At 36.4% G+C, this 26,748-nt stretch overlaps 1 protein-coding gene and 1 long non-coding RNA gene across 5 annotated transcripts; both read left to right on the forward strand.

The window, feature by feature from the left end:
• The first annotated feature begins 544 nt into the window (after positions 1-544).
• On the forward strand, positions 545-23,364 carry LOC140052625 (methyltransferase-like protein 27). Of its 4 annotated transcripts, none has more exons than XM_072098284.1 (6): positions 545-620; positions 13,224-13,349; positions 15,502-15,624; positions 18,157-18,295; positions 19,013-19,105; positions 22,673-23,357. In XM_072098284.1, the coding sequence occupies exons 2-6, from the start codon at positions 13,233-13,235 to the stop codon at positions 22,858-22,860; spliced, it is 660 nt and encodes a 219-aa protein (XP_071954385.1). In that variant the 5' UTR covers positions 545-620; positions 13,224-13,232; the 3' UTR covers positions 22,861-23,357. The 4 variants fall into 4 exon arrangements, with proteins under 4 accessions (XP_071954385.1, XP_071954384.1, XP_071954386.1 ...); XM_072098283.1 differs by having other exon boundaries at positions 546-652; positions 22,673-23,356; XM_072098285.1 differs by lacking the exon at positions 15,502-15,624 and having other exon boundaries at positions 546-652; positions 22,673-23,364.
• LOC140051349 (uncharacterized) lies at positions 2,580-3,773 on the forward strand. The gene is made up of 2 exons (XR_011845510.1): positions 2,580-2,986; positions 3,356-3,773. It is a non-coding gene; the product is annotated as an uncharacterized lncRNA (long non-coding RNA).
• Positions 23,365-26,748: the final 3,384 nt, after the last annotated feature.

Genomic DNA, 26,748 nt, shown 5'->3' on the forward strand with positions numbered 1-26,748 from the left:
TTTTATATTATTTTAAATATATAGCTTTTTTGTTTTAAAAGAGGCAGTAACTAAAACAATTTTTTCCGATCTAATAAAATCATAATCATGAATGAAATGTCTTTTGTTCAACTTCTAAATATATGAATGCTGACAGGAAGCAATAAAATAGTGAACATTTTAAATACAAAAAAAAAATCAGCGGCATCCGGTAATAATATAAAATGTTTGGTTTGAAGACTCCAAATATAGCTCTTTCAATTTGATTTAACTTTGTTAATATTCTTGTTTTGACATTTGACCCAAACCCCACTTCTACCCTTCCTTTCGCTTCGATAACAATTACTATAACCGTAATGACATCTAGGCCTACATACTTATTTTATGAATGATTTGGTCAAGGGTTTACACGTGGAGATATATATGACACATGTCAGTAAATCCATATTTGTATAATAGAGATAATTACTTTGACCTGATTCATTCATTCTTTCAAGTGACCAAATTTTTCCATGACGATTTATACGTGTCAGCTTGACACAAGTCCTTGGCGTGTCAGCTGTAACAGTTATGTACACACACGTGCTTTATGTTTCCAGCCAGGACGGGAAATAGACGCATTGTGCGATTTTCAACAATAGGTACGGTACTCACACGATTATTATAGTCAATTGTAAGTAGGCCTATGTCTCATTATGCATGTTGAATATGCGAATATATTCTTTCCCATTTTATCTACGCAATTGATTGAATTCTCAGTGTTCTTCATAACAAAGAATGCGTTTTAAATTGAACTCGCAACAATTTTACTCCATTTTACTCGTACATATTGTAGGATAGGGAATTAGATTAGGTGTCAGACGACTACGCAAACTATCTACATTCTAGTCTAGACACTGGCTTTACCGGCGGAATGCAATTAGGCTCTTTCTGAGTTTATTTATTCCAAGTGAGCGTGGCGTTGTTCTAAAATTTTAGGGACCCCCGTAACAGAGTGCACCCCCGTAACAAAGTGCACCCCCGTAACAGAGTGCACCCCCTATTGAATTACAAATGACGTCACAACCTAATTAGCATACTGTATCCGCCCATAATTTTTAGTATCCCCTCTCGCTCGTACGTAATGTCAAGTGACATTTTATATTTAGATGTCTACCGCTCCCGCACAACTTATGTAGCCTATAGGTCTTTAGTACAGTAATAATAACAAAAATACTACTGTTCATGTACCTACATTATCCAGAAATGTACCATGCAATGATTGTTTATCGAGAAAATAACCTAGGCCTCTTACGCGGAAGTCAGATATCTCTGAATCGAAACAGCCGAGCCTGCTGTAGCTGCTTATAGCTGTGATGTGAACTAGGCTGGCTAGCCGGGTCAGTCTAATTACCGAAAACAACCGAAAACAACCGAAAACAACCGAAAATAACCGAAAACAACCCTAAACAACCGAAAACAAACCGGAAACAACCGAAAACAAACCGGAAACAAACCGAAAACAAACTAAAAAAAATCTAATTACCGAAAACAAATTTTTTTTACGTCGCCCTCTATATTAATGATATATTGAAGTAGATAGCACTGCGTTACTACACGTGAGCCTTGGTTTGGTTGTCAGGATCTGACGAGTATTCGGCACCAAAATCAGGGTCGGATCCAGGATTTTGAAATAGGGAGGTGTGGGGGGGGGGGGAGGGGGAGGGGAGCAAAGGTAAAGTTTTCCCCTATGACATGTTCATTTCAAACTGAGAAGCAAAAAGCAAAGCTAAATACGTCAGAGGTGTTTTTTTGTTTTATAGTAGGCCTATACCCCCACCCCACAAATAATCCACTGAAAATTAATTCAATAGTAATTTATTAAACTTTGTTATTCGGTGGCCATATAACAGCTAGTAGGCCTACTAAGAGATTTGTAATGCCTGAGATGATCATTGTGGGTGGGTGGGTTTAGTTCTGATCAAATGATAAGAAGTATTGGAACCATGGTGGGGCCTGTGGCGAAGCTAATTTACTCCCATGACACCCCTAGCTAGATGGCCGGAAATGGGTACTCTCGCGCGTAAAATTCATGAAAAATGGAACCTCATATCATTTGACGTTATTTTAATGTTGATTCTTGAATTTATTTGTTCACTAAACGAATAACTGTAATTTATTTGAATGCAAATAGAGAGAAAATGATGCCTATGTGCTCACGCATGAATTTGTTCAAAGTACTTGTTTCATTAAAAAATCACTTTAAAAGAAAGAGTATAGCTAGCCTTCTGGTGTAATGCCCAATTCACCACTAGACTTTACAAGTATTGTAATACAAATTAAAGATCATGGAACATGGTATTTGATGTATAACGTTTTTTGGCTGATTTGGGTCTGAATATGTTGATTTTATTAGTACGTTTTGATAAAATAAATTCTATAAGCGTAAATTATGAATTTTTTATGATTTACATACATCGGAGTTTATATCTCCGAAGTCGAATTTGGAAGCAGGAAATCCAAGGCGATAAATCGTGACGTCATAAGATGAACACACACTGCACTGCTGGTCGCGACGCATCTCTCTATTGTATACAAACTGTACTGTATCGGCAAGATGTCAACACGTATTGTGTACGATCTCGACAGTTCGGAGTCTGATTTTGAAGAGGAAACTATCCATTATGAATTCTAAATTGATGAAGATGAAGGAGACGACGTTATGGATACGCAAGAAAGTGTTATTGAATGCAATTAATTCAACCGTAGGCCTATATGAGAGCCCGATCTCACCGATTCTGAAGGCGAGGCGGACCAACGCGAAGGCGGCGAAGAACGTCGTGGGGAAATTGACCAGACCAACAATACTGTACATGGTCCTAGGCCTAGGTTTACATTTTCAATTACGGACCCAAACTTTGGAATGGTTAGTTACAGTCAGTTATACGAATGCATTATTATCGTGTTTTTAAACGCAATAAAAAAATTAGTAAAACTGAAGTTGTTGTGTCGATTAACTAAATAAAAGGTAGGCCTAGGCCCTCTAGGTAGTACTTCTTTCTAGTATAGTAGAGTAGTAGGCCTAGGTGATTAATTCGGTTTTAAAATCAGCAACACAAAGGGCCTAGGCTAGTAGTACTGTGTTGAAAGCCCCAGCATAATAGTTCAGGTGGGGAGTTGTTCTGCCCTCATAAAAATGAAGCTTGTGCACAAGCTGACTGCAATAATTTGTAAGTTGCATTGACAGATTGCACTATATATATTCTCTATTGATTTGAACAAAAATTGAACCATTTGAAATTTGCTTTAGAAAAGTCAAATTATAAATTATATAATCTTATTGCACTTTTACAAATGATTTTGTTCTTACTTACAGTACCGTATTATTATTTCGCAGCGTATGTGGATGACCTCATCTTGGAGGTAATGAGCATTGTTGAAGGGACAGCAGAAGATGTTGATGCGCCACCCCAACTCTGTTCAGGATTTGAACGCCCCGACAAAGAGACCGCTATTGCCAACCACTTCACAAGATTTCCAAATGTGAACAACTAAGGCAAAAATTATGCAGTAAATAAATCAGCAGCCAAAAGGTCCACTGATCAACTTCAAATAAGAAGTATAATACATACTCCAAGAAATGAAATACATTCCATCATGCTTTTTATTATAAATCATTATTTCGTTTTTTTAGTGAAAGATTAAAAGCCATTTGTTTATGTGGATACAGCGCCACAATCCAGAGCCAACAGTTTTATAAACAAAATAATCACTTGTGTGCATAATTTTTTAATAAATTGTGTCAGAGAAATGTATATTTTATTTCTATTTGATCATTTTATTTCTATCAGATACAGTGTACAATACTTTCCTTTATGAAGTACAGTAAATAATTGTGTGTGGTTAATTGTAATCTCAATACAAGTTGGTGCTAAATGTTTACTCAATCCAAAAATCCAGCAAACTGGAAATCATCTTCCATACCTGGTGGTGGGAAGTGGGCTCTTATGCAGGAAACGGCACATGATGGTAAGACTACCCTTAGGTTTCGGCCCAAAAACCCCCAACACCATCTGGCGAGTTGCCGGTACGCAATATGTCTCAGACGTTTATGTTTTGAGGCTTCAACAGGTGTGTCATACTGTTGGCGGTAATGCAGCCATGCAATTTCCAACACATGCAAATTCAAACAGGCAGCAGTGAATCCAGGATGTTCAGTGATGCATATGTAGGCTTCTCCGTATTGTAAATTGTCTGACCTTCCTCCAGCCTATGATTAATAAATAATAGGGCCTACTTCCTGGCAACATCGACATTCGCGATACGTGGGTAGCATCTGGCAATGGCCACAATCACACCTGTATTATAAAAACAAAAATATTTTGTAATAATAATATTGTAGCGCTCTAGAGCGCTACAATATTCTGAGATGTCACAATTTATAGGGCGCTATATTAAATATTTTTAAAGTTTTAGTGATTATTAATGATTAATTTAATGTATTGTGTGTGAAATAGGAAAATAAATCTGCATCTTGGCTAGCCTTAGGGGTGGGCCTATCTATCTAGGCCTATTTCAAACAACAAAGTGCAAAATTGTTGAATAAAATGGTCAGTCTAATACCGTAATGTACATTTTTGCTTTCTACGATTCAATTTAGCCTAATCTTTATTTCGTTAAAAAAATTCAATCTAGGCCGTAGGCTTATAGACGATAGCCGACCGTCGCCGGTGAGAGGGCTAGCCGCATGAATTGGAGTAGAGTACAGCAGTAGGGCCTAGCCTCTATCTAGGCTAGGCCTAACTAAGCCACAATACACACACTGGCATGACGAAAGAATATCGTAGTTATCTACTAGGGAATTGTTAATTATACAATAAAGTTATACATTAATTTTTAATAAAAGAGATAGTACTACTAACCAATTTAATAACTGGGTTTGAAGTTGAATATTCTCTGCTTGAATTGTAGGTAGGCCTACCTAGGCCTAGGCCTAGGTGACGGTCACCGTCGCCATCTTCTGATGATGAAGAATCGTCAGAACCACAATCGGGCTCGTACATGTACGGCCGAATTAATTTCATCGACATTCCATTCAATATTTCGATTGTTAAACAAAATAGTTTCTCCTTCATTCTCCTCAGTTTCGCATTCCACTATCAATGTTTCCTCTTCTAATTCCTCTGACGAAGAACTGTCAAAATCATACGCAATACGTGTTGACATCCTAGTTTGTACAGTACACAACTCAGGCGGGCGAAAAAGTTTCTTCATCTTATGACGTCACTATCAGAGGTTACCGGAAAATGCCGAAAAAACCCGAATAGTCGTGAACTGAGAGCAGTTGCGCGAAATAGCAGAAAACACTTTAATTATGTCCTGAAAACTTTTAATTTATTGTCTGTTTAATATCCATCAAGGAGAACAACTATAATACTACTATTTTACATAAACATCAAATACCATGTTCCATGATCTTTAAAATCAAGGTTAGAATAAAAAAAATAAATAAATAAAGTTAATAAAACATTTATTAAATAAGTTAAATTCTTAATTCCAGCAGTGTGCGTTTTAGAGAGGATTCATTTTAAGTGCCCTTTTGCAGCGACAGCTTAATTTTGATTAAGTTGTTTAACAATTAAACGTAATGTTGTTCCCCCTGATTAATGAGTTAATGAATGTTTTTCTCCGTTGAAATATATATATATATAATAGTCTGACAAAAATTATGACAGGAAGTGAAAACACAAACATGTTACATTAAAGACCCCTTCCCTGCAATTTTGGACGTTTTTTGGAAAATAATACATATATATCACTTTAAAAACATTAAACCATGTCATTCCTTGTCTTAAATGTACGTTTTATGGTAAATTATGATAAAAAGTGAGAAACAATGCACTACCTAAGTAGCTCGCGGCGATCGACCTCTTGTGGACGGTCTTAGGCCTAGCCTAGCTATGCTTAGTTTTGTAGGCCTAGCTGGTAAACATCGATAACGTACGAACATCGTACGCTAGCTATATACCTAGCCTGACGTTGTATAGTTGCTGCATTAATTGTCTTTCTATTTTTGCCAGACTCCGTTGATACAAATTGGGGAAAACCCGGTATTTTCGCTGAAAAGTTAGGAGTCTTCCATTTGTTTTGGCTTCACGATCGATCGAAAAGTGGGCGAATTACAGGTGAAAAACAAAAATATCAATCCGCGCGCAATGCATTTTGGGATTTATAGCGGGCCGCTATAATTATTAGAATCGATTTATTTTTCACATTTTTAACCGTTTAAAGACGAAAAAAGTTATCGCAATAGAACCATATAGTATTATTTTCACATTAAATATAGTTTGTGATCTTAAATTAGATCTAAAAAACGTAGGGAATGGGGCTTTAACTTGTAAATCTTTATTAACCTTAGGCCTAATCATATTGAGAGAACATGAGAACACAACTCAAGTCTGTAACATCTTTTTAGTACTAAATTTAATTTTGTTTTCGAGGTACAAACTCGATTAAAGATCAGATGTATTATCAACATCTAGCCATGTTTGTTTAACTACAACAAACTAAATTTAAATAACATAGTGTAGTAAATAAATAACATTTTTCATGTTTTAAATAATACATGAGAACACAACTGAAAATCTGTAACATAATTCCTAGTGTTAAAGCGAATTTACGATTTGCACCGAATAGAGGTGTTTTTCACAAACTGTTTTACATATAAACACAATATACACAAATAAACGTCGTAGAAGTGGTGTATTATTGTCATGCGGTACGTACATTTGAAATCGCTGAAATTATACTATGTATTCGAGAACCATCCCTAGTTGTTAAAATTGTTATAAAATATTTAAAAATATTTTAGAAGTGATTATATCGAATTACAGTACTTAAAAATGCTTATATTAAAATGGTTATATATTATGCGTGGTGCGTGCGAGTGTTAGGCTACTATTATGTAGTTTCTTTTATATTATATGTAGGAATACTTTAACTTTCCAACTTGTATCTTTAAAACCTTATTTCATGTTTTTTTCTTTATGATAATGTTTTATTTTTCAAAGGGTCTTACGACTACAGAAAATTCCTTGTCTCTGTAAGATTCATGTAACATATAATATATTAGATATCTAACATATTGTAGATTCTGTAAGTAAATGCACGGTGTTATCATTGAGTTTGTACGATATTGAGTTAAATTTTGTGCACACTTCCATTTCGTATGGTCTCTATCTCCTTGGCTTTGCGCGCGCGGTCTTGTTGGCTTTAGAAACACCTATCAATAGAGGGCGACATTTAAAAAATATACTGTAGAAATTTGTTTGGCGTGCGAGGTCAATATAGTAGCTGCATCAAATTTGTTTTCGGTATTTAGATATTGTTATTTTGTTTTCGGTTTGTTTTCGGTTGTTTTTGGTTGTTTATGGTTGTTTTCAATTGTTTATGGTTGTTTTCGGTTGTTTTCGGTTGTTTTCGGTTGTTTTCGGTAATTAGACTGACCGGGCTAGCCTGGCCAACAGCGACCGATTGTGGAGATACATTTTTAGTAACTCTTTTAAAAGTTGCTAGGACTGGGAAGGTTGGAATGATCCACGCCTCCCTACGAAATAGACCAACTTAAGAATATAAAATTGAACAGTTTTCTCACATCCTGTAATACATTATTATACTATAAATCATGAATTGTGGCTAATTCTTTAGGCCTACGATAGACAATATAAAAAACGCACCGTAAAAACTAATCTGTAACCATGTGAATGACATAATCTAATACACGGCAATTGACGAGTTAATATTCCCAATATTGTGACAAATGTCTGTACCCTCGTGACAGGGTACAATTATAACAGTACGGTAATCACTCTAGTAGGCTTAGGTATAACCTCGGTGTCTACAATATTATGTACCCCGTGACAGATTGCACCCCTATACCCCTAATATAACAGTTAATAGGCCTACTATAGTAGGATACAATATTTTACGGACTGTCTAGAATATTAGGTACACCCGTGACGCACCATATAACAGTTAATAACTATCTATTAAAGGGGTGCAATATATTATGGGCTGTCTAGAATATTAGGTACCCCCGTGACAGATTGCACCCCCTATATTATAACAGTTAATAACTATATATTATAGGGGGTGCAATATATTACGGAATGTCTAGAATATTAGGTACCCCCGTGACAGATTGCACCCCCGTGACAGATTGCACCCCCTATATTATAACAGTTAATAACTATATATTATAGGGGGTGCAATATATTACGGACTGTCTAGAATATTAGGTACCCCCGTGACAGATTGCACCCCCTATATTATAACAGTTAATAACTATATATTATAGGGGGTGCAATATATTACGGACTGTCTAGAATATTAGGTACCCCCGTGACAGATTGCACCCCCTATATTATAACAGTTAATAACTATATATTATAGGGGGTGCAATATATTACGGACTGTCTAGAATATTAGGTACCCCGTGACAGATTGCACCCCCTGTAATATAACAGTTAATAACTATATACTATAGGGGGTACAATATATTACGGGCTGTCTAGAATATTAGGTACCCCCGTGACAGATTGCACCCCCTATATTATAACAGTTAATAACTATATACTATAGGGGGTGCAATATATTATTACGGACTGTCTAGAATATTAGGTACCCCCATGACAGATTACACCCCCTATATTATAACAGTTAATAACTATATATTATAGGGGTGCAATATATTACGGACTGTCTAGAATATTAGGTACCCCCGTGACAGATTGCATCCCCTATATTATAACAGTTAATAACTATATATTATAGGGGGTGCAATATATTACGGACTGTCTAGAATATTAGGTACCCCCGTGACAGATTGCACCCCCGTGACAGATTGCACCCCCGTGACAGATTGCACCCCCTGTATTATAACAGTTAATAACTATCTATTATAGGGGTGCAATATATTACGGAATGTCTAGAATATTAGGTAACCCGTGACAGATTGCACCCCCTATAATATAACAGTTAATAACTATATACTATAGGGGTGCAATATATTATGGGCTGTCTAGAATATTAGGTACCCCGTGACAGATTGCACCCCCTATATTATAACAGTTAATAACTATATATTATAGGGGATGCAATATATTATGGGCTGTCTAGAATATTAGGTACCCCGTGACAGATTGCACCCCCTGTAATATAACAGTTAATAACTATATACTATAGGGGGTGCAATATATTACGGGCTGTCTAGAATATTAGGTAACCCGTGACATATAATATAGGGAGTGCAATCTGTCACGGGGTACCTAATATTCTAGACAGTCCGTAATATATTGCATCCCCTATAGTATATAGTTATTAACTGTTATAATATAGGGGGTGCAATCTGTCACGGGGTACCTAATATTCTAGACAGTCCGTAATATATTGCACCCCCTATAGTATATAGTTATTAACTGTTATATTGTAGGGGTGCAATCTGTCACGGGGGTACCTAATATTCTAGACAGCCCATAATATATTGCACCCCCTATAATATATAGTTATTAACTATTATATTACAGGGGGTGCAATCTGTCACGGGGTACCTAATATTCTAGACAGCCCATAATATATTGCAACCCCTATAGTATATAGTTATTAACTGTTATAATATAGGGGGTGCAATCTGTCACGGGGGTACCTCATATTCTAGACAGCCCATAATATATTGCAACCCCTAAAATAGATAGTTATTAACTGTTATAATACAGGGGGTGCAATCTGTCACGGGGTGCCTAATATTCTAGACAGCCCATAATATATTGCAACCCCTATAGTATATAGTTATTAACTGTTATAATATAGGGGGTGCAATCTGTCACGGGGGTATCTAATATTCTAGACAGTCCGTAATATATTGCAACCCCTATAGTATTTAGTTATTAACTGTTATAATATAGGGGGTGCAATAATCTGTTCACGGGGTACCTAATATTCTAGACAGCCCATAATATATTGCAACCCCTATAGTATATAGTTATTAACTGTTATAATATAGGGGGTGCAATCTGTCACGGGGGTACCTCATATTCTAGACAGTCCGTAATATATTGCAACCCCTATAGTATTTAGTTATTAACTGTTATAATATAGGGGGTGCAATAATCTGTTCACGGGGTACCTAATATTCTAGACAGCCCATAATATATTGCAACCCCTATAGTATATAGTTATTAACTGTTATAATATAGGGGGTGCAATCTGTCACGGGGGTACCTCATATTCTAGACAGTCCGTAATATATTGCACCCCCAAAAATAGATAGTTATTAACTGTTATATTACAGGGGGTGCAATCTGTCACGGGGTACCTAATATTCTAGACAGACCATAATATATTGCCCCCCCCTATAATATATAGTTATTAACTGTTATAATATAGGGGTGCAATCTGTCACGGGGTACCTAATATTCTAGACAGCCCGTAATATATTGCACCCCCTATAATATATAGTTATTAACTGTTATAATACAGAGGGTGCAACCTGTCACGGGGGTACCTAATATTCTAGACAGTCCGTAATATATTGCACCCCCTATAATATATAGTTATTAACTGTTATATTATAGGGGGTGCAATCTGTCACGGGGGTACCTAATATTCTAGACAGTCCGTAATATATTGCACCCCCTAGATAGTTATTAACTGTTATATTATAGGGGTGCAATCTGTCACGGGAGTACCTAATATTCTAGATAGTCCGTAATATATTGCACCCCTTATATAGTATATAGTTATTAACTGTTATATTACAGGGGGTGCAATCTGTCACGGGGTACCTAATATTCTAGACAGCCCATAATATATTGCAACCCCTATAGTATATAGTTATTAACTGTTATAATATAGGGGGTGCAATCTGTCACGGGGGTACCTCATATTCTAGACAGCCCATAATATATTGCAACCCCTAAACTAGATAGTTATTAACTGTTATAATACAGGGGGTGCAATCTGTCACGGGGTACCTAATATTCTAGACAGCCCATAATATATTGCAACCCCTATAGTATATAGTTATTAACTGTTATAATATAGGGGGTGCAATCTGTCACGGGGGTACCTCATATTCTAGACAGCCCATAATATATTGCAACCCCTAAACTAGATAGTTATTAACTGTTATAATACAGGGGGTGCAATCTGTCACGGGGTACCTAATATTCTAGACAGCCCATAATATATTGCAACCCCTATAGTATATAGTTATTAACTGTTATAATATAGGGGGTGCAATCTGTCACGGGGGTACCTAATATTCTAGACAGTCCGTAATATATTGCAACCCCTATAGTATATAGTTATTAACTGTTATAATATAGGGGGTGCAATCTGTCACGGGGGTACCTAATATTCTAAACAGTCCGTAATATATTGCACCCCCTAAAATAGTTATTAACTGTTATAATATAGGGGTGCAATCTGTCACGGGGTACCTAATATTCTAGACAGCCCGTAATATATTGCACCCCTATAATATATAGTTATTAACTGTTATAATTATAGTCTAGGGGGTGCAACCTGTCACGGGGGTACCTATCTAGACAGACCATAATATATTGCACCCCCTATAATATATAGTTATTAACTGTTATATTATAGGGGGTGCAATCTGTCAGTGTCACGGGGGTACCTAATATTCTAGACAGTCCGTAATATATTGCACCCCCTAGATAGTTATTAACTGTTATATTATAGGGGGTGCAATCTGTCACGGGGGTACCTAATATTCTAGACAGTCCGTAATATATTGCACCCTGGGCCTATAATAAATAGTTATTAACTGTTTGAAAAAAACGTTTGGAGATTCTTAAGAGACAATAAAGCTCTAGGCCTATAGCTCGAAGTTTCATCTTAAAATTTACGACATTATTATATTAGTACAAAAGTTAAAATCCGTAAAAAAAGGTATACTTTATAACCTGATGTTGAGAATAAGAACAGATATGACATAAATCTACATAAAAGATTACATAGAACAACGTCGTTTGTTATTCAGTGTAGGCGATTGATTTAAGGCAACATACGGCAAAGGATGAACAAAATTAAGCTTCTCGAGATTACGAGTACTGTCTGATGGCAAATTAACTAGGCCTATATATTAAAATTGTAAACTTATTATAAGCATGGAGGAAATATACAGAGATATTTCCTCCATGTTATAAGCAACGAAATGCGATAATAAATGACATCAGCCAATTGTGTAACACATGATTTATTTTTGGTGCATAATGCCCGGTGTTTTGGGCTTGTGTTCCTGTTCAATTGGCGTGTGTCCGTTTTCCTTCGTAAAATAATCAGAAGACAACTAAACATAATGTTATATGGGCCTAAAACAACTTGAGATTAAATAAATATATTATAGATAAAATTAGGAGAGCGCTAGGGTGCTTAGAACGGTTATGAACATTCAAATCAAAATCATTGATTCATATGAAAAATAAACAGTATATAACCGTAGTATACAGGCCCGTATACAGGCCATGACTTCATTATTAATAAATAAATAATAACAATGAATAATCATAGGCCGAATAAGTGTATAGTCCAAGGATCGAGTTATATAATACAAAGACAATTACTGAATTGTTGTGGGTTTCAGTGACAGGATCTCTGGATACAAAATAAAATAAAGAAAAAGCTAAATCAAAACGATAATTTAAAACAGCCTTAACACTTAGCAGAGCTTTTGGAAAACACTACCCCTTCATCAGTGCAAGTGAGAGTACGTAGACAAAACTTTATAATACGTAGAGTAGGGGGTGCAATTTGTCACGGGGTACTGAAAATTTTAACTAAGCTAAAATATTCTGTATCCCGGAAAAGAAGCGAGAGTTAGTGATGCATAAAATTCGTTGAATAAACATAAAGTAGGCGGAGCATGCAACGTATTACTGTTGTAATTCAATAGGGGATGCACTCAGTTACGGGGGTACCTAAAATTTTAGAACAGCGTGTCGAAAACCAATAATTGAACATTGAATAGATCGCCGCAACAATGATGACAATGCTGTGTACCGACGATTCATAGAAAAAGAAGTACAGTATTTGATTAAATTTGTGAGAACGTTCAATCAAATAGTGTACCACTGTTTCAAAAGTGTAGCTTCCAAATAAATTACTATATTATTATTATTACTGAGAGCGTTATTTGAATTCATTGAGTCGTGTAGTATTTAACTTGAATTGGTCACTGTTTTTAGGATACAGCTATGGCTGATTATTGGACCAAAGAACGGATAGTGGAGCATATATCTACTCTAAAAGACACAAATACACATGAAAAACTAGGACAATTTTTTGACGATTGGGCTCCACACTACGATAAAGTGAGTACGGTATACATCTTTATCATGCTAATTAGCATAGGTCAAATGTTCCAAATTTTCGAATTCAAAGCAAATGTTGGCAAATAGGCCTATAGCCTATATAATATGCAGGGAGGGAACAATTTTATACCTCCTGGTATATGTAGGCTTAGTTCTCACGAGGCTCTACATCACTCACATCAGGGTCCCGCTCTCCTAACACCATAGAGATATTATAGAATATATAGTTCACTATAGTATTGCTATGCTATCACTCATGATCTTTTGGGGTTCCCCCCGCCCACTCATATCACTAAAGTAGGGTCTTACAAATTGTGGGTAGGGTGTGAGAGAGCCCCCACCCATGCGTTTGGGGATGGTGAAACATTTTCTGAATTTAAACCCTGGGGTTCCGTTTCTTTTTTCGCCGTGGCTAAAGATATGGGACCGTATCCTAACTTCCGTTTGCTAAAGGTACGGTAAATTGCATTACGTCATAATCAGCCAATGGGTACGCATGTGACGTCATCGTATAAGGCCTGGTGCGGATGTTTTCATTCTCTCCACCAACAACAACAACAATGATCGAGGCATCGGGACGAATATGGCGGCTCTGTCTGAGGGTGACCATTTTAACAGTTACGATGCATTTAACAGAGCAGTTGAGATGGATGCTAGTCAAGTCGCCCCATCGCAAAGTCGCCCCATACAAAGTCGCCCCTTACACAGTCGCCCCTTAGCAAAGTCGCCCCAAAACAAAGTCGCCCCGACACAGTCGCCCCATCGCAAAGTCGCCCCATCGCAAAGTTTTCCTAGACTAACGGGATTCATGTACCGTATACAGCAGCCTTACTTGTTTTAAATGTAACCGAGCAAGCAATTTACCAAATTAGGATTTTATGATATTTACTTAAGGCCAAATAAAAAAATATACTTGTTAAGCGTCACACCCTCATAAATTTTCAGGGGCGGGGGGACGGTTTTTTTTTTTTTTTTTTACTTTTTATAGAGGTATATTTTTGCGCGTTTTGGCCCACTTTTTTTAGGACGAAACGTCAAACTTTTAAAATGCGAAACAGAACAAAATTGACTATGTATGAAATATTATTGCTTACGACAAAATTGAGTTTTGTATTGTTTATATCCAGACGTAATTAAAACATTAAATTTAATTGCCACCAAGCGAAATTGTAGGCCCTAGGCTAACTAATCCGTCCAAGCTACTACCCCCACCTCACTCATCGGCCATCCGCCGTCTCTCGCTCGACTCATCTATCCAGGAAATTCCATATCGCGAGAAGCATGATTTGGTCTCAATAATACTAAATAGTGGGCTGATTTATAGTTTGAAAACAGCTTACGGCATTTCTTAAGTGAATTTTTGTTCAAAGTATTCATTCTTCTTTGATGAATCCTTTGCCAATTGCTGTGTAAATCAGTATTTAAAGTTGTGATGCAAAAAGTGTATGTAATTATTCCACAGGTAAACCAGGCATAAGGAAACCCATCGCCCAACAGGACCTCGTGGTGTGCCGATCTCGAGCGCGAGATCATCGTAAACAAAATTGGTAGAGTCCATTATGTATGGGGTGTTTCCTATTTACGAACCTATAAAAAAACGCGCTTCGACCACTGTGTAGGCAAAATATTTATTTCGTTAAATCCCTAAATTGATAATCGCGTATTCTGTAATCACGTGACTGATGATGTAATTCTCAGCGACGTACTAAATGCACATGATTTAATGTGTTGGGGAAAAAGCTAGCTGTTTACCACATTACATGATTCACGGTGCTATTCGCGTTTCCTTGACGTAAATCGGCGGCGTGTAAATGAAACAATTGTTTTCACCAAATTGCCGTTGTTGACATAGAGCGATCGGCGGCTAGCGTTGTCTAAGCTAAAAAGTACGTATTTTTCAAAAATTACATTAGCCTAACAAACATTTGCTAGTTTTGAAATTTTCAAATAGCAATTATGAAGAATCTACTAGCAAAATGCTAGTTTGCTAGCGTGAATTTCGAGCCCTACTCTGGAGCTGGGCCGGGCCGCTGAACTTTCCGTTGTATATCGGTAAAAAAAAAATAAAAATAAAAAGAGAGGCGGCTGGATAATCAGGAGCGGGCGGTGACGCTTAACAAGTATGTTTTTTTATTTGGTCTAACTACTATAGGCAATGGAATCTATGAAATACGTCGGTCCTTCTATCGCTTCAATTTGCCTTCAGAAATATGTTAAATCTAAAGATGCCAGGATATTTGATGTCGCATCAGGCACAGGCCTCGCAGGTGAGTATGTAAGTATCCGTATCATTATAAACCATCAGCACACCGCAACTGCAGCAGGACGTGTATATGCTCTTCGGCAAACAGTTGATTTACATATACACAATATTATTTTTAAAAACCGTTGCGTATTAAAGTTGGAATTTATTCTGACTTGTTTGGCCTCCACTGATTGTGAGGGCATTTGTTGTATGAGAGAATGTATCTGGTGGTTGAAAATATGTGATAATACCATATATGGCTCTGTGGTCTAGTGGTATGATACTTGCCCTGTAAACGAGAGGTTGCAGGTTCGAATCCCGCCAGAGACATTTTTTCATACAACTAAAAAATACGGAACTTTCACCAATGGGCTATGCTCGACGCGATTAGAAATAAATTATAAACCGCTTTGTGATACACTAAAAATGATATATATATATATAATATATACGGTAAATCATACTGTAAATTATAGAAACAGTGCTCATATTCGGAACATAATCTCATATTCGTGTCGAGCATAGCTCATTGGCGAAAGTTCCATATTTTTTAGTTGTATGAAAAAATGTCTCTGGCGGGATTCTATAATTTACAGTATGATTTATATATAATTTACACAGTGCTACGCAACACATGATTTATATATATAATATATGGTTTCGATCCAAGTCGGCCCTAAACCATCTCGGCCAAAGTCAAGTCGGCCCCAAGTCAAGTCGGCCCCAAGTCAAGTCGGCCTCAAGTCAACTCGGCCTCAAGTCAACTTGGCCTCAAGTCAACTCGGCCTCACGTCAACTCGGCCAAAAAATAATCGGTCAACTTGGCCCCGTTAAAGTATGGAACGCAAAAAGTGCAAATGAAGGGGATTGATAAAATAATATTTCTTCACAATTTTTTAACTATGAATAATTCTGACTTTTAATGAATATTATTATTTAGACAATAATATATTTAGCAAAAAATATAGGAATGATTTCACTAACTTTCCTTTATTTACGTTTAATAAAATGTCGTAGCTGTCGAGCCTCCCTGCGCGTTTGCCAGCTTTTTCGATATCTACAACTGCTACGTGTTTTCGCTGACCGGGGGATTTCCCTTTTTTAAAAACGCAAATCATGCACAAAAACGATGTACGATCATTTTTTCTATGGCCAAATGGTGGAACGTAGGCTTCCGTCTTCGATTTCCTAAAATACGGTACCTGCACGTGTTTTTTGTAACACGCGGGTACTTCTATAGGCGCTAGTTCCGTTTCGCACCTGTCGTTTATTTCGACTCAAAATTGGTTAAGTAACTTTATCGTGAGTACCACACCTTAGAATTAGGCCTCAAAAATACTTTTACGAAGGAGATCACACAAAAAGTAAAAAATAAATCCTTTAAATTGATGAATTTACAGACGTGTTTCTCGCACATCGGTTCGTGAATTTCGCATACTCCATGTTCAATGTTGTTGTTTCTATGGAGCGCCAACAGAGCAATCATAATAAAGGGCTAAAAACTCAGTAAATTGCGTATATTTAATGCATTTATTGGTGAAAATTACGTTAAATTTATCATATTTTGTCAATGTCAATGCAACAAAAATATTACTGTTGATACTGTACATGGTTTTTGCAGGAACTTTTAGGAATGAAAATCGACAAATTCATCATCATATTACATGTACTGTAATAGGGGTATACCTGATCTAAATAATATTCCTCTTAGTCTTAGTCTTACTCTTCTTAGGCCTAGGGTTGGTTGCTATTTGAAAACAGCAAATTATTAGCAGTAAAATGTTACAGCATTTTTATTGACAAAATATATTAAAATTAAACGTGTATTTCAATAATAAATGCATTAAAAGAAGACGCATTCCACTGAGGTTTTAACCATCTATTGTTGTTGCTCTTTTGGCGCTCCATAGAAACGAAAATATTGAACTTCCGAGTATGCTAAATTCGCGAACGGTATGCGAGAAACATGTCTGTAAAATCATCAATTTAAGGATTTATTTGTTACTTTTTATGTGATTCTTCTTCATAAAAGTACTTATGAGACCCAATTTTAATGTGTGGTATTCAAAATATTCTTGCTAAACAATTTGCAGTCAAAAGGAAGTCGAAATAAAAACAGGTGCGAAACGGAACTAGCGCCCTTCTATATATATAGATATTATATTTTTTATTTCTTCATTTTTTTTAAAACGTGGATAGTAAGAATCGTAATAATATTAAGCACTTTTTGCGTTCCATACTTTATTGTGGCCGAGTTGACCGATTAGTTTTTGGACGAGTTGACGTGAGGCCGAGTTGACTTGGGGCCGACTTGACGTGGGGCCGACTTGACGTGGGGCCGACTTGACGTGGGGCCGACTTGACGTGGGGCCGACTTGACTTTGGCCGAGACGGTTTGGGGCCGACTTGACCTGCACCCATAATATATATATGTCCTTTGGTCGTATAACAGCCTACTTGTTGTACTTGTTTTACCTTTTTTAACATTTCAAACGGGAAAACTCTTCTCCTAAACCCGCCTCTGTATTTTTGTATTAATACAGTATCTTTGATTCTTATCAGCTGGCTAATTCTGGCTACACTAACATTGATGCAATTGACGGCAGTGCATCAAGTATTGAGGTAGCTCGTAAAAAGAACGTATACAAAAATCTATATGTACAATGGATTGGAGGTGACAACAAAATGGATGTTGAGAATGGTAAATATCACATTAATAAACGGTCTACATACAAATAATAATTGATATTAATTTTAAATACGGCAAATAAAAAACATTTCTATAGTTATAATAATTTGGTCATCGTGTTTTAAGAATTAGGCCCCTTACTGGATTACACTGGCTTATGTTTAGTACAACTTGCCTGGTTTTCAAACTATTGTTTTAATAAAAAAAAGTTGTGAATAAAGGCTAGTAAAGTTAGGCCTGCGGCACCATGGATGTGAATAAAATAAACTAAATAGTTGAGAATGTCTCGACATTTTGGTTGTTATGCTACCCTCGTGGTGCACCGTCTTCCGGAGACATTGTCACGCTTTGCATAATTTTTGGAAACACGTGGTGTACCGCAAACCTACCTTTACTAAATGTATTATTTGTGAAATCCTTTAAATTGAAATAATTTTGATGGATTTATTTAGTCATTTTGAAGAGGTTTGTCTCAATTATCATCAGAGTGGCTCAGTGACAGTTTCACATCGAGTTAGTTCAAAATTCACTCAGCTTTAAACCATACTAATACTTAGGCCTATATCAACTTACTCTTTGGTAGAATAATTTTCTCTTAAATAAAAACGTCTCATGGATCATAATCATAAATAAATATCTGATATGTAATAAAAATTATAATGATAATGTATATTATATATAGGTCTAGTATATTTATAATGAAAACCTGTTTAAATTTATGTATTACAGACAGCTATGATGCATTAATAATAGTCGGTGCTTTTGCTTTTAATCATCTAAAATCAGACGTATTTCCAGATTTGATTCGAGTTACTAAACCAGGTAATGAGATTGTCAATTCTGACTATTCAATTCAGGCACCTTTTAAATATACCTTCAAATTAGCTACTCCAGGGCCGTAGCCAGGATCTGTCAAGGGGGGGTTAGGACACTAAATATTTGGGTCAACCCCCCCCCCCCCCCCAGCCTGATGCGAAGCGAATTTTGTTAAATGACACTCCTAGATGGCCGGAAAAGACACTCTCGTGCAGCATGCTATATAACCAATGAGCAAAAAGATCGTACTTTTTTCCTCCTCCTCAAACACGTCGATAATTTAAATGACGATAACTATTTGTTGCCGTATGTTAGATGCGCGTGCTCTGTGCGGAACCGCCGATTGTTTGATCATTTACTCCGTATTTTGTTTTGCGTTCAAGTTCAATGCGAACGTATATCTAGGAGCAACCCCGAAAAAAGCACACTAGGTGAAGGCAAATGCTATTTGCTAGCTCTATCTATAATATTTATTTACAGCACTTTGAATATAAATATGTAAATAGGTGATATTGATACATTTTAGTACGTATCGGCTGGTGGTCTAGAAAAAAATAATCGGATGCCATAATGTGAACTACAGTACTTGATACCATAGATATTATAGTGTAAAATATTAATATTCACTATCCTCTATGATACATTATACTTCATAGTCGCACATAAATACTGATGTACGTCGGAAGGCTATACTTTATGCATGCTGCCTGACTGCCATTGATCTAAATAATAGGTACGCAGTTGTCTGGCGGTGTCCTTTGTACGAATCGTTCGTGCGCCAGCTCGCTATGAGACGCGTCAATATCATGTTACATGCAGGGACCAAACCAGGGGTGGCACCAGGATCTTCCCGACGCGGGGGCTACATTCCCCGACGAGGGGGCTATGCGAGCGAAGCGAGCATCACTAGGCTGGGGACCAGGGGGCCACCAAGGGCCCCCGGTGGGGGTCGAGGGGGGGGGCGAAGCCCCCGGAAGCAACGCGTTCTAGCGTCATTTGAGGTCATTTTAATCAGATTTAGGGTAGCCATTTTTTCCATTTTTTATAATGCATAAGGCCTAAATAAAATACTGCGTGCAAAAAAACGATGCGCGATGACTGTTTCAATCCATATTTTTCAATTTAAAAAATAAAAGTTGAAAGAAAATTTAGAAAAATAGAGTTGGAGGTCCCGGAAATTGGACTTATTATACTTCAAAACATGAAACAAAATATATAAGTCCCTATCATGGTTGTGACTGAGCTAAGAAATGTTTGAAAAATAGAGATGTTAGGTCCCGGAAAATGCACTTCTTGTACTTCGAAATATGACCAGCTTTATTGTTGGGGCTGAGCTAAGAAAATGTTTGAAACTAGAGGCTGCAGGTCTTCAAAAAATTGCATTTTATACTTTGGAAACATCAGGCCTAGAGGCTTAAAAAACGCAAGCGTAGACCTTTTTCAGTCGGGGAAATAAGTTTATTCCTCCCAAGTGTATGCGTGCGTACCATCTGGACCTCCGAGTGGTGAGAAATTCATGACATACAGGACATTGTAATAACTTAGCTAAAATAAGATGTTGGCTAAGCGAAAATGGCATGTTTTTTTGTTTAGTAAATGGATGAAAAATTTATTTTAGGTGCCCCACGGTACTGTATATTATATTCCCCGACAAAAGTACCCGTGTTCCCTTCGGTATTTCCCTTCGGTAACCGTCGGTAAACTTCGCCTGGAAAATAACTACATTACACATTTTGGTCCCTGGATGGAACTTGATATCACGCGTCTCGACCCAACGTTGAACGATTCGTACAAAGGGATACCGCCAGACAAGTGCGTACCTAGCTAATGTTTAGTAGACTCCCCGACGAGAGGGCTAGAGCAAACGTAGGCCCCCCCCCCCCCCCCGCTGGCGCCACCACTGGACCAAACATTTATTTTTCAGGTTAAAATCGGCAATTCATTTGCAGCTTTTAGAAATTTACAGACACGTATCACTAGTTGACGCTCATACAGAGAAGAAGGTTCACGAACAAGTTTACAAATTTTTCAATTTACAAACAACTTTTTGTACTGTGGGGCACGTATTTGGAGGATTTTTGGAGATGAGGGTGAGGTATTGGGCATGTCGGGGTTGGGGGTTTGCAGTTGGTTAAGGGGGGTTCGCTGTAAAGGGGGGTTCGCCCGAACCATAAAAACCCCCCCTGGCTACGGGCCTGTACTCCCATGCAATTCCACCTTCCACTTTCATCGAATTACAGTATTACTTACGTAAGACGATACTACTGTATTGTATTGTTATACACTGAAAATACTGCAGAACGAAACCTACATGGAAACATAAACAACATAATAAAGAAATAAAACCAACAAATTACAGTAAATCAATAAAATACCCATAATTCACATGAAATCAGGGAAGAGTAAAATTTCATTCCTTCTTGATTTACATGATGAAGATTAAGACAATAACTAGATAGATCAGTTATCCGCACAACAACGACGCCACATGCACGTACGCTACAAAATGAGAACATAAAAATATTACAGCACTTATGACCTGATAATAATAATAATATGTTGGTGCTAAATTCTGTCTATATTGTGAATTATAGTATATAACAGTATAATACTGTTATCTACATACAGTGTAGCATCATTGAAATTACTGGATCCACCTTTTATTCAAATTTGTTAACATGATAACGTCATCAAAATTAAAATAGTTATTACTCATGCGAAAGATAATTGATTAACCTAGACAATATTAAAAATAAAAACTAGGGGAAAATGGAATACGAATAAGCGAGATGTGTTCTATTAAATGCAATGAGCTATGATGAAAGAGACAAAAAACATTTTTTTTTCATTTGAGTGGCCATATGATGACGTCAGACAACAACAATGTTACATGAATTAATATATACAACTCATTAGCTTTCAAAATAAGTTGAAAAATGGTGGGTCAACGGTCTTCCTGAAGCGATAAAATAGATTTAAAATAGGCATATTTTTTATAAATTTAAATTGAATTTTTAAGTTTAACGTGCACGTGCATCATTATTCTGCAATTAAAATTCTTAAAAATTATTGTAATCTATCACAGAAGAACAAAAATCAATTGCAAAAACAGCCTTTCTATGCTATGTACGGCTGTGCGCAAGCTTGAAATGTTTAAAATGTCCTGAAACGTATAGAAAATTGATTAGAAATGTTTGCACACTTTTAAATTTTAAATGCGCGTGCGTGCGTAGCTTTGTGGGAAACATGCCATTTTTATCCACAGAAAGTTGAGTCTTGATATGAATTAAAACACAAAGTGTCAATTCAAAATGACTTTTGGTTTTTAATCTATGCTCAATCATATAAGTTCATAGATCGCACGTTGCGCAACTCTGACGTTTTTCTAAAATAGGAGGTGCACTTCACGTAAATGTCGATATGTTGACAAATTTACGAAATTTTATGTTTTAGAGAAATGTGACGCACAAAAATAGGGTGGAAAGAAAGAAGAATAATACAGAAAAAAAAAGTTGATGATGATCTCATACAGCCAAGGTGATAATTACTTCTAATTTTTATTTTTTTTATAAGGGGGATACATTGTAAACAATTTACGAGCACGGTGGTTGAAGCTTGAGGCAAGCTACGCTGATGGAAAGTTAGAAGCGGACATGGAAAAACATGAAAAAGAAGGGAAATGGAAATTGGTTGAGAGACACGTTAAGGAGGAAGAAGACAGTGACCAGAATGTAGTAACATTCATTCATCAAGTTTGCTAAAGAACATTATGTTTTGTAAAGTTTTTGTTTATGATTTTGAAATATGTGCCATATAATTTATACCTCTTAAATTTTACTATAGGCCTAATAGTATTTTAAATATTGAATTATATAACGTATAACGTGTTATAACGTATTACAAACGTTCAATTTGATTTACTATTACAATACAGTATATACAAGAAATATTTCTTACGAAAAACGCTGCTCGCTTGTTGACGTAACAGTTTTAAAGATATATTGTCCCCCTGAAAAATATTTTTTATTTCAAATTTGTTTTTGAATGTGTCATTTTATTGTCACATAATAGTTATTCACATTAACGAAACAATTATTTACCTGAAAAATTTAAACGTTTCTTTTCTGTTTTTATACATTCATAAATAAATATTATTTTTTTGTTACAAAGTGAATAACTTTTGTATTTGAAGTAAATACAACAATAATTCATACTTTGATATGTCATAATTGTGCAATTGAAATTGAAAAATAAAAAATACTGAATCTGTAAAAAAGATGTGCTTATTAAATAATTTAAATAAAAATGATGTCTAAATAATATTACTTTATTATACTAAACAGACTCAATTTCTGTCACTTTAGTTTATTTTATTGCTAAAGTCAAGTCACTTCATCAAGCCTAGATGCTTCAAGTGTCAACAAATTGCATCCTATTACAATTTTACTGTTACTGTATATGAACTGTTTTGATAATTCAATGATTATCTGACAACGAATTACAGTATTATATATATATCGGTCTAGATTGACAGTCAAATGGGACTCATTGTAAATACCAGAAATAATGTTTTGATTATTTGACAGTGAATTACTATAATACTGGCCTATGTTGACAGCAAGAACAAAATCATTTATTTATTGAACAAGATTTTACAAATTACTGTCTACATGCATCTATTATAATACTGTATTATCAGCAATTTTTTCATAGACTCTCTTCTCGAAGACGTGCTTTGGGGTTTGTAATTTTAGCATGACCCGTCCTAGTTTACAAATTACCAAAACGTCTGCCTCTAGAACTATAACTGCTGCTTGCTTTAGCTTCTGAATGAGTAGTCCTCTTGGGACGTACCTGGCTAAACCAGCAGCGTGTGACTGTCCCTCAAGACATAAGAAAATTAAAGATGAATGAAAACAAACTGAATATTGAATAGGCCATGTTTTACAGTTATTTACTTTTGGGGGCAAATATAAAATTAAATAATGATTTCGGTTTTATAAAAAAAAATCCCCAAAATAACCATATTGGCAAAAAAAAAATGGAAATTTACAAAATGAATGAACCAAGACACCTCACACAGAGCGACCAGGCACGGTAAAATGTATGTTGCAAAATAAAATCAATTATCATTATTATAACACCTAAATAAATTCCTGTCTTTGATTGGACGATTGTGGGTCACGTGGCGTGCAATGTACTCACTACTTTAAACTATGTTAAATAGTACCCTTTTCTCTATTTTTCGGTAAGCGGAAAATGCAAAAATAGAATCTATGTTATTTCTTAATCTTATGACCAACACAGAACGCAGAGTTCGTTCTGGTTCCATATTCCATGAGGCCGAAGAACGTAGATATTTCCCGTATTTCGTAAGAACAAGCAGGGTGCAACGATTTTATCTCTAATGTATGAGATATAATTCCGTATTACGCCCATTTACTCAGTCAAGCGGATCAGGATGTAATATATCCCGTATTAACCGTTTTATTTTTCGCTTTATTTCTACTTTTTGTGAAGCAAAATATTGTGCAACCAATCAGAGCTCAGGTAATGAGCTATGACGCTTTCATGAGCACTCATGCGAATCGAAATGCTCAGCAACCACGCGAGGAACATGAACGTTCATGTAGTAAGAGCGTGAATTATGTTTGCCAGCCTTTTCTAGTAATTTTAACAACTTTTAAACAATTTCGACTTAAAATCACGTCATACGAGCACGTCGAATTGGACAATTCGCGCGCGTTTCAAAATTATGCCTTTTAAAAAAAAGTCATAGTATCTAAACGAAATGGTGAAGTTTATTTTTATTACGTTTTCTGGAAGTTGATGAGTTAATATGGCTAACCGGACATTGTGACGTCATCGTATGGCCACTCGGATATAAAATAAATAAATATTTTTGTCTCTTTCGATAGCTCATCACATTTAATAGAGCGCATCTCCACTTATCCGCATTCCATTTTCCCAAGATATTGATATTGTCTAGGTCAATTATCTTCGCATGATTTACCATTTTTAAAATGTTGATGACGTCATCATGTTCAAAAGCGTGAATAGCTAGGGTCTGTTATTTTCATCATTCCAGTAAATTTCAATGTTATAGCTCATCAGTATGAAAAGTGAAACTCATGATTAAAACGTTTTCTGGAAGCTGTTGAATTGTAGATACGAATTCATGTACGTACACATTTTGACGTCATCTTATGGCAAGTTGAATAATTAAAAACGTCGTATTTTCATATTTTGCGTCATACCGTAGTTCATGACATTTAAAAGAGCGCGCATCCATATTCTACGTCTCCAAATTTCTTCAACACGTTAATATGTTGTTGCTCAGACAATTCCCTTCCAAAACTGCTATCTACGTGCTTCATTTTGATATTAAAGCGGGTCCCATTATTTTTACCTATAATAATGGTTCTAGGACACCTACCCCCTAGACAGTTACCCCCCCCCCTCCCCCCGGATGTTTACCACCCGGACAACAACCCCCTTAGGACAACTACCCCCCGGACAACTACTCCCTTAGGACAACTACCCCCTTAGGATAACAACCCCCCGGACAACTACCCCCTTAGGACAACTACCCCCTTAGGATAACTACCCCCCGGGTAACTACCCCCGGTCAAAAAGTAGACAAATATATAGGACCGGCTTCTGTAAAAATGAAATCATCTGTTTTTAACGGGTGTTTCGAAACTAGAGACCCGAGACCAGAGACCTGACACGAGACCCAATACGAAAAGGGAGACCTATATTTGGGTCTCCCTTTTCGTATATTTGGGTCTCCCTTTTCGTATATTAGGGTCTCTCTTTTCGTATAGTGGGGTCTCCCTTTTCTTATAGTGAGTCTCCCTTTTCGTATATTTGGGTCTCCCATTTTGTATATTTGGGTCTCCCTTTTCATATATTTGGGTCTCCCTTTTCGTATATTTAGGTCTCCCTTTTCGTATAGGGTCTCCGTTTTCGTTATAGTGGGGTCTCCCTTTTCGTATAGTGGGGTCTCCCTTTTCGTATATTTAGGTCTCCCTTTTCGTATATTTAGGTCTCCCTTTTCGTATTGGGTCTCGGGTCTCTGTTCTCTGGTCTCGGATCTCTAGTTTCGAAACACCTGTTTTTAACCGATTATTCTGTTTAACAGCACACTAGACCCTAGATGTGCTAGATTTAAAGTACCGTATTTATTGAAAAAACGGCCTGGGCTGTTTATTGTTCAGGTGGTTTTTAGGTGGACATTTATTGGAAGAAAGTTGTTTATTCAATGGGAGGGGGTATAATCTAATGGACGCCGATTATTCCATATGGTGTTTCATGGGAGTAACATGGTCACCGTTTATTTGAGGGGAATTTATTTAAAGATCGCCGTTTATTCGGTGAGTGAACATTGAGGTCAAATATCAAAAGTGATATCACACATCAAGTGTACAAAAATAGGGACAGTTTTAAAAAGTATTATAAATCGTAAATGTTTTACTGTGTTTAGTGGTATATTGATAGGCCTATAAAACATTTAAAACAATATTTCGTTACTGAGTGGCTAGAGAATATATTTAAAAATTGTTCTTCCCATCTTCTTCCCCATCCCTCAACTCTACTGCTCTATATACAAAACATAAATTGGGTTTGTTTAAATGAGTTCAAATAAA

Source organism: Antedon mediterranea, chromosome 6, assembly GCF_964355755.1.
Source record: "Antedon mediterranea chromosome 6, ecAntMedi1.1, whole genome shotgun sequence".
NCBI lineage: Eukaryota > Metazoa > Echinodermata > Crinoidea > Comatulida > Antedonidae > Antedon > Antedon mediterranea.

Excerpts from the sequence above, each read along its gene's own strand:
- LOC140052625 (XM_072098284.1), top strand. The coding sequence starts at position 13,233 with ATGGCTGATTATTGGACCAAAGAACGGATAGTGGAGCATATATCTACT. Across the intron at positions 15,625-18,156 it reads CAGGCCTCGCAGGTGAGTAT|CTGGCTAATTCTGGCTACAC; the intron begins GTAAGTATCCGT and ends GATTCTTATCAG. Across the intron at positions 19,106-22,672 it reads GATTCGAGTTACTAAACCAG|GGGGATACATTGTAAACAAT; the intron begins GTAATGAGATTG and ends TTTTTTTATAAG.